Source organism: Canis lupus, chromosome 7 (assembly GCF_011100685.1).
Source record: "Canis lupus familiaris isolate Mischka breed German Shepherd chromosome 7, alternate assembly UU_Cfam_GSD_1.0, whole genome shotgun sequence".
Taxonomy (NCBI): domain Eukaryota; kingdom Metazoa; phylum Chordata; class Mammalia; order Carnivora; family Canidae; genus Canis; species Canis lupus.
This window is the reverse complement of record NC_049228.1, coordinates 43,274,438-43,283,582: the sequence shown is the minus strand read 5'-3', so window position 1 is coordinate 43,283,582 and position 9,145 is coordinate 43,274,438. Positions and strand designations below refer to the sequence as shown.

At 49.8% G+C, this 9,145-nt stretch overlaps 1 protein-coding gene across 3 annotated transcripts in view; it reads right to left on the bottom strand.

Moving 5' to 3' along the window:
* Window positions 1-298: 298 nt before the first annotated feature.
* Window positions 299-9,145, bottom strand: part of GATAD2B (GATA zinc finger domain containing 2B) — a 95,984-nt gene continuing 87,137 nt past the window's right edge. For all 3 annotated transcript variants that reach the window (XM_038543293.1, XM_038543292.1, XM_038543294.1), the window contains exons 8-11: window positions 7,485-7,687; window positions 6,299-6,409; window positions 6,093-6,210; window positions 299-5,559 (exon numbers count right to left, since the gene is read on the bottom strand). In XM_038543293.1, the coding sequence (XP_038399221.1) occupies window positions 5,426-5,559; window positions 6,093-6,210; window positions 6,299-6,409; window positions 7,485-7,687 (566 nt within the window). In that variant the 3' untranslated portion in view covers window positions 299-5,425. The remainder of the gene's footprint in view (window positions 5,560-6,092; window positions 6,211-6,298; window positions 6,410-7,484; window positions 7,688-9,145) is intronic.

Genomic DNA, 9,145 nt, shown 5'->3' with positions numbered 1-9,145 from the left:
GCTCGCAGAGGTTTCAGCAACTAGGAGAGACCAGAGTAGTGCAGTGTGATGGCAAGGGACAGCTGGGGACTCGGCCTCCTTTCCGTCATGGGGTCAGCGGCTTTCAGAACACCGGCTCCATGTGGAGGAGGAACAGTGAGGGCGTCCCGTCACTATTGCAGTGGAAGGAAAGGGGGTCCCCAAAGCTATCCCATGACTGTAGGGAGCACAGGCACAGCTCCTCCCCACCACCCCTGAACTCCCCCACCAAACCACCGTCCCCACGCCAGCCATGACCAAAGCATGAGCCACAGGAAAGTTTAGAAACCATTCCTTTCTTTATTAAACATAGCTTGCAAGTGATAAATATTACAAAGTTTTTTTCTTTTAATCCTTTCTCCAAAAATTAGCTTATTATTTGAATCTGTTACTGCTGAAATGCTCAGCAGCATCTGAAACAGATGGGAGTGTATTTGCCTTTTTGAAAACCAGTTTCTGTTGGTCTTAGTTTTTTCATTTTAATTTCCAAACACAATGCAGAAAATCAGAATGAGTTAAAAAAAAGGAAACTTAGAGCCTGTGCAAAAGGGTCTTGCCCCCCCACCCCCATTCAGAGAGGCCCATCCCGCCCCAGCCCTGCTCCCCGCCCCGCCCCACTCTGCCCCACCTTCACCAGGCCTCAGTCACCTTCCTGGATCCTCCCCAGGATCCACCCCGGGCTTCCCGGGGCCAGGAGCCTGGAGTGTGGGAGCCTCAGCCCGGGCTGTGGGGTGCCGCCTGTAGGGGCTCCCATGAGTTCTGAAGGAGACCAGAAATGGGGTGCATCTGAACTCTGCTACGCGGTCGCCAAGATGGGCAAGTTCTGCATCCTGCAGTTCACCAGGGGTGCAGGTGACTAGACCTGCACCCTGAGGGCCCTATCTGTGGCTGCTTGTGATGGGGCCAAGGGCCTGAGGGCAACGGGGTCACAGGTCTACTGATGTCTAGACATCACTCTTGCTGCCTTTCCTGAAACCAAAGTTGTGGCAGGGGCCTGGCCGCTGTGCAGGGTGCAGTTGCACACACTGCCACCTCGACACCTCAGTTCCGCACCTTGTCGTTTTGCAGGTGAGGAAGGAAGCATAGGTAGAGTCTCACTCTTGGTGGCCAGATGATCTCCCCTGTCACTTCACAAATAAGAAAACCGAGACCTGGGAAATGAACTCTACCAAAGGTCACATAGCAAGGTAGTGGGAAAGCCTAGGACCAGCCCCCCAGGGTCTCCGGACGGTGCTGTCACCCCACCCGTGTGCCCTGGCGCTCCATTCTCTACAGCCCAGACCAGGAGCCCTAGCTTTCATGCTGGCCCACCTCACCCCAATTTACAAAGCCTAAAACTGTGTGCAGACGCATGCGGCTCTGCAGGTGAGGCTTTCTTAGGATGACTTGTTAAAATCTTTTCTATCATCCCTTGATAATCTACTCGGAAAGACCCATGGAACTAGGTTCTTTTTTATGGGGTGGGGTGGGGTAAATCCCTTGCATAAGAAAGCTTGACACTGAATTTTGTTATATAGGTATATTGTATATATGCTGATGCAATCAGAGGAAAAAAAACAGTGCAAATACAGTTACAATTCATAATAATACTTGGTTTCAATGCCCCCGGGGACTGCCCCATTCCTCGGCTACCTCCCGACCCCCAGCACTTCCCCACAGTATCCACCTAATGCTGGGGGGCTGGGAGGGGGGCAGGTTAGGGTAGGGAGTGGGCTCTGCCAAGGCAGTGCTGGTGACCCGGAGGACGACTCCAGGGCGGGGAGGCAAGGCACAAATCAGGGGTGGGTGGTGGGGGAGGTGGCATCTCTAAGGAGGGATGGGGTTGGAGCAGCTGCCAGTCTGTGTGCTGGGCCCGGCCCACTCCCCCGCCCCACCCTCCAGAGCCCTGCCTCCCTACCCCCACCCCTTCCCCAGAAACCCTTTTGCACGGATCATACACAAACGGGCACATTACAAAATGACATAACACAGTTTCACAATATCCATGGCGAGGGCTTTTTTTTCTCTTTTTCAGTTTTTTTTTTTTCTACACAATGTACAATTCCTTTTAAATGGATCAAGAAATAGCTTATATACACGAATGAGTCCTTGTTATAACATCTCGGCAGCAAGTATCATAAGCTAATGAAAGTCTTGTTGGAGGGCAGGGGAGCCTAGGGCCAGGTGGGGTGGGGTGTGGAGAGGAGGGTTAAGGGGGAGTGCTTGGGAAAGGGACAAAGTAAAATACCAAGAAGCATCTTTACAAAGCGGCTCTATAGCTAAGTCCTTTTAAAGGGGAAAGGAAAGGTAACCAAAGCAGGAAAACATTTATCTTTGTGTCTTAAAAAAAATGGTCTACCATACATACATCCAAAAATGTGGAAAAATACTTATTCCGGGGATGGAGAAAGTCCAGATGCTGTGGTCAAATGACAAAAATAGGAAATGGAAAAAAAAAAAAAAAAAAAAAAAAAAGACAAATGACCTCTGTCCCTCAGCTTCTCAGCTTTCCCAAAGCTTTCCTGCTCATCTACCCAATTCAGGTGTCTCAGGAGTAAGCCACTGTCCACGAACCACCACCTGCAGAGCCTCTGGATATGGAGGAAGCCGGGCAGAACCAGCAGTGTCCTCGGCCTTCGTGTCCCCGAGCTTCAGAGCACTAGGGGAGAGGCTAACTGAACAGAGCGAGGTTCCTCCTATCTTTAGGCATGAGGGTTAGTGTCTATGGGCCCAGCCATCCTCAGGGACTGGAGGGACACAAGGTGATTGGTGATGAAAAACTAGAGAATTAAGGAAGACAGACGGACGGGGGTGGGGAGCAGGGAGGAGGTGGAAGGCTAATACTTTACCATGATTAAGGAAAACTCACCCCCATCACTAATCCCAGGAAAGGATATGAAAAATGGGGAGGAAGGGTAAGAAATCAAACCTCAGCGATTGAGCAAAGGGTCATGGTGCTACACTAGTCAACAAGCAGCCTCTACGCAACTGAGCCCAAGGGAACGAAGAGGGAGGCTCCCACTCCGCCCGTCCTCCTCTGTCCTCCTCCTCCATCGCCCCAGCACCCTGGCAGGCACTCGGCTGGGCATTCCTTCCCCATCACTCCTCTGTCTACACAGCCTACTTCCAAACCCCATTCAAAGGTGGCCTAGCTCCCAAGGAGGAGGCTCGGCTCAGGGCAGGGATCGCCCCCAACCAGACGGTATTGCACATTCTCTGTTCCTTACGCTTAATCTCAAGTGACAGATTTGGGCACCTGGTACCTCCAAAGCTGGGGGAGGGGAGACATAACAGAAATGGCACTTCATCATGGTGGGCGGGGCGAAAGAGGCTGACAGACATGCCACAAGGCAAGATGACTTGTAGAGGAAGGAAAAAAAAAAAGCTTCCAATTTCGTGGAAGAGAGAAAAGCAAAACCAAACGATTTATCCAGTGCTTTCAAAGCACAGAGGGCAAAGAAAAGATGTAAGAATATATCTTTATATATATATATAATTTTAAAATAATCCCAGACCCAGTTTCATAACCCCCCTCCCTCTCCCACCACTTACAGTCAGGGGTACCACATTCCCCCTGAAAAATACTCCAAACAGCCCCATCACTATCTGTTACTAGCATCTAGCTTCAGATCACTTCACCACTGGGGAGCCCAGACACAGGCTGTATCTCTGCTCCTTTATTAAGTGCTCAATGAGTTTGGGGGAAGGGAGGAAAGAAAAAAAACCTAGGAAGGCCCGTAGGGCCAGTAGAGTAACCCGCAGTGGCTCTGGGTATGGGGAAGGGGACTGAGCCTGATCCCAGCTCCTCCACCACCTCCCCCTATCCCCAGACTTTACGGGGAAGATGTGCAGTTTGTGTGTGTGTGTGTGTGTGTTAATTTTAAAAGTGCCTTCTTACTTTAAAAAAATTATTTAATTTTAAAAAATAAAAGTGGGGGAACTTTTCCAGGTGGCTTTCAAGGGCAAAATGCCAAACTCCTCTTCACATCTCTCGGCTCTGAGCAACCCTTCTTGGCACTCTGGCACCTGCTAGAGCTGCAGATGCAGGTGAGCGAAACCCCTGCCTTGAAGGGGCTTCCCTAACCTCCAAACCAGCCTGGTCCTTGCCCCCCACCGCCTTCGGGTGTGGGCAGGTGGGATGTTAACCTCCCATCCCCAGAACAGCAACATTGCACAATTCAGTTCATTCTCTACATTAGTAGCGCTTAAGAAAAAGATGAAAACAACAGAAGAGGAAAATTAATAGTTTGGGGGGGAGGGGAAGACAACTAGTACTCTGCACAGAGGGGTCCAGAGCTGGTTTTGATGAGAGATGTCTGGCTCTGAGCAGCTGGTGCGGTACTCGCAGTGCAGGCCTCCTTGCCTCTCCTCCGTGCACTCAGGGTGGAAGGACAATCTGTCTTTCCTCCTGTCTCACTCAGCATGCCTGGTCCAACCTCTAGGACACCGGCTAACTCAGGCTGGGAATAGCCATGCCTCTGCATTACAGACAGAGAGACAGATGGGGCTGTGCTTCCCAGAGATTAGTATTGAAGGCGGGGGGGGGTGGGGGGCAGAATTTTACAAAGAAAATAAGATGAAATAATTTTGGGCTAGTTGACCTGGAACAGACTTCCATCTTCACTGGGACCAGCAGAGCATCCAGGAGGCCAAGACCAGCCTCTGTCCCACCCTGGCTGAACACTAACCTTGTCAACCTGTCCCTCTCCCCGTTCCCTGTGGGTCAGTTCCATGGTGTTTACATTTTAAAGCTTCTCCCTCCAGGCTCTTTCCCTCATTCTTAGAGCCCAACTTCTGTACAAAACACAGCCTCCCAGACCTTCCAGACCAGAGACACCCAGGGCTGACGTCCTCTTTGTTTGATGCTACCTCCCCCGACCCCAGGTTAAGTGCATTAAAAACTTCTGCCCCCAACACTCCCAGTCATGTCCCCTCGAGGACACCCTGCCCAGCAATGCTCCTGTCGTTTATCTGAATGTCATCTGTGTTTAAAAAAAAAAAAGGGCAAAAGAAAAAAATAAAAATATTGAGGGAAAATAAAAAGGCTTAACTGTCCACTGAACAAAGGGAGGACACACAACATCATTAAAAATGACAATAATTATAGCATAAAAACTTTAGAAACACACGTCAGGGGCTTAGGTGTCTCCCCAGGACCTCACTCTGACCTCTAATAGAGGTAAAGAGCACCTCACTGTGAATGGAAACCGGAGAGAAGACCAGAGCAGCAGGATCGCAGCAGTGAGAGAAGGGGGTGGCGGGGCAGGTGCATGTTCTCCTGTTGATTTCTACGTTTGTCTTCTGTTTCTCTGTTTTGTTTTCCGTGTATGGTAGGCACCAGTACAGGCACTGCATGCGACGGAAGTTGGGGACCATGGGAGAGAGGGGGCAAAGGGTTCGAGGCTGGGGCAGCACAAGAGGACAGGCGTTATTTCTGCCCGCTGATGGACTGCGCTATAGACCGGGGAGGGATCATGTCTAAAAGGTACTCCCGCTGTCGGTCTGCCAAACTGGGAGCTTTGTGTCCTCCAATGCCGGTGTTCAAGTATGCAATATTGACACCTGGACCCAGGAGACAAAAGCGGGGAGGGGAGAGGGCAGGCATTAGAAGAGGAAGCAGCAGCAGCCATCTGCCCCAGGTTTAGGGAAAGGGCATTCTTGACACTTCAGTCCTACCAGGAACACCAGCCACATGGTCTTGATGGGATGGCAGTCAGAGGCACAATGGTGACAGGGGGTTCGCCAAGACAAAGAAGCACTTACAGAATCTGCTCTGGGTTTGGGGCTACCGCTCAAGAAGACACGTCCCTCCATCACTCAACCAGGAGTGGGACAGCTCACCCTGCTCTTCTCCACACGCCCACTGACAGGGCGCACCAAACAGCAAACTGGTAATGGCAGGGATTGGGCCATGTTCACCACTAAAGCCCTAGGGTGCTGTGGTTTGAATGTATCATGAATTTAGCCAACATATGCCAAATAACAGTGAATGGAGAGAGGTGTAAAGAGCCGACACAGAAGAATAAACTATTCACCCAAAGAGCTGCATCCTAACCAGCTGGTCCCTGAAGAGCTCTTCCCACAGCCCCTCTCACCTGGCATCCCGAGGAGGCCACCTGGCACAGACAGCTGGGGCGCCTGTGCGAAGTTGGACAGCATGGAACGGGCAGAGGTGGGTATGCCACGCTGGAGGCTGCTCTGGGGCTGTGGAGCCTGCAGTGGAGAGCAGACGGTGGATCACAACATTGCAGCCACGGCAGGGATAAGGGGGAAGTAAGGAGATGGGAGGACAGAACCTCACCTGCCGAAGGGTATGATGTCTCATTATGGTGTCTTGTTTACTGACACTGGACACGGCTGGAGCCGCAGTGGGGGACAGGGCAGCCTGCTGCTGAAGTCGCTGTTCAATTTCCTGTTGGGAGTCATCAGGTCAACTTGGCAGGACAGCCCCCAATTTCCTACCCAGAAAACCTAGAGGTTGTCTTCTCTCTGATGCTGCCAGCGATTAAGGGGGATATGGAAAAGTCAAGAGTTGGATGGGATGGGTGCATTAAGATCTCTGGGCACAAGGAGCCAACACCACCTTGCCGGTCAATGGATCTATGTGTCCAGGAAAGCAGACGCTCAGAAGCTGGCAGGAGGGATCCCTTGGTGGCTCAGCGATTTAGCACCTGCCTTCTGCCTAGGGTGTGATCCTGGTGTCCCAGGATTGAGTCCCACATCGTGCTCCCTGCAGGGAGCCTGCTTCTCCCTCTGTCTGTGTCTCTGCCTCTCTCTCTGTGCCTCTCATGAATAAATAAATAAAATCTTTAAAAAAAACAAACCTTAAAAAAAAAAAAGCTGGCAGGAGAGGTCTGGACAGTGGCAACCAGTTGACTGATGCGATGAAGTCTGACGAGTTTACTGAAGTTTTTTGACTCCTGTCTACCCATTTTCCAGAATATCCAGGATGTTACCCAAAGGGGTCTGATGGGTAATGGAGGGGAGATGGGACAGAGAAGGATCCAAGCTTCCCAACACATCTTCCCATCTCTCATATGTTCCGACTCTGTTAACACTATAGGGCATGTCCACTCACCCCATGCCCCTCCTCCCTGACCATGTTACAGTCCACTCTCTCCGCTGTCTTCCCCTTGCCAAACATGGACTGTGGAGATTCTGTCTCTCAAAGAGATTTCCAGTTCAGGTTTGAGAAGGAAATGAAGAGTGAATGGAGGGGTTTCTCTGGCACCTCTACAGAGAGCCATGTCTCAGCCTCCTAACCCTCCTCACATGCACCACTCTGTTGTTAGGCTATTGCCCAACCAGAGAATGTCCAATGGAAATGGGAAAACAAAATATAAGGAGAGAAATAGGGAACCCAGACTTTGAGGCCTAGGCTGTTGGGATTGTGGGGATCACACAGATAGCTCCTCTAAACTAGAAGGAACTACCTTTTGGGAAAACCCAACTTGAGCAGGTGGCTAGTGAGAAGTCAGAATTCTTACCTGTTCCTGCTGTAGGGCTTTAACAAAAGCATTTTTCAGCCGGTTGGTGTGTTCAGCCTTTAGAGCCTTCTTCTGGTTGGAGGTCATACACTGCTCACACAGAATCTTACCATTCTTTTCCTGCTTCCAGTGGGGGGTGAAGTCTGTGCGGCACTGAGCACACACAAAGGGTTCGACCCGCAGGAGTGAGGCGCAGCTTTTGCCTAGATGCCAACAAAAAGAATAATCAGGGCTTTCACATTTCCCCATCTTCTGTTCCTTCATCAAATGAACTTTTTTTTTTTTAAAGATTTTATTTATTCATTCATGAGAGATGGCGGGGGAGGGGGCAGAAACACAGGCAGAGGGAGACGCAGGCCCCATGCAGGGAGCCCGATATGGGACTCGATCCCAGGACTCCAGGATCATGCCCTGGGCTAAAAAGGCAGGCACCAAACCGCTGAGCCACCCAGGGAGCCCTCAAATGAACTTTTTAGAAGGTTACTCTGCTGAATTAAGAAAGAGATTCTACAATTTATTTATACTTTTTAATTTTTTAAAAATTTTAAAGATTTTATTTATTTATTATTCATGAGAGACACACAGAGACAGGCAGACACAGGCAGAGGGAGAAGCAGGCTCCATGCAGGAAGCCTGATGCGGGACTCAATCCTGGGACTCCAGGATCACGCCTTGGGCCAAAGGCAGGCACTAAACTGCTGAGCCACCCAGGGATCCCTATTTTTATATTTTTAAAGATTTTTATTTATTTACTCATGAGAGACACAGAGAGAAGGCAGAGACATAGGCAGAGGGAGAAGCAGGCTCCGAGTAGGGAGCCCGATGTGGGATCACACCCTGAAGCACGCTCAACCGCTAAGCCACCCAGGCATCCCGAGATTCTACAGTTTAGAAGATACTTTTATTTCATTTGACTGTAACAAGGTCACTGAGGGACTCAGAAATACCGCTCTGTGTATAGACAAGGAAGCAAAGTGTAAGCAGCATGGCTCCTAACAACAAAGCTGGCACAAGAACCCCAGCTCCCTGACTTCTTATTTCAAGAAGAAGGAAACATGTTTAATTCCATCCAACTCGGCCAACACTTTGGCTATTTGGAATCCTATTTTTTATTTTTTATTTATTTATTTATCTATCTATCTATCTATCTATCTATCTATCTATCTATCTATTTATTTATTTATTTTAGGCACACAGTGAGAGAGAGAGAGAGAGAGAGGCAGAGGGAGAAGCGGGCTCCATGCACCGGGAGCCCGACGTGGGATTCGATCCCAGGTCTCCAGGATCGCGCCCTGGGCCAAAGGCAGGCGCTAAACCGCTGCGCCACCCAGGGATCCCTGGAATCCTTTTACATCAGACTGCACCTATCCCAGGCCCAGACACTTAAAATTTTTAGTTATCAGTGTCCAAATCACACGCTTTGTGATCTGTTTATAGTCAATACTGAGTCCTTCAGGCACCTTCCTCTACAGTCAAGTGTTCCGCTAAGTCTGTATGTTCAGAAATTCAGGCTTACTAACTTTGGTTGGTGTTAATACTTGATAGTCTGGTTCACAGGTTCCACGTGGTCATAGTTTATCTCCTTAAGTCTACTTTCTTTCTTTTTAAGATTTTTTAAAAAAGATTTTATTTATTTATTCATGAGAGACACAGGTGAGAGA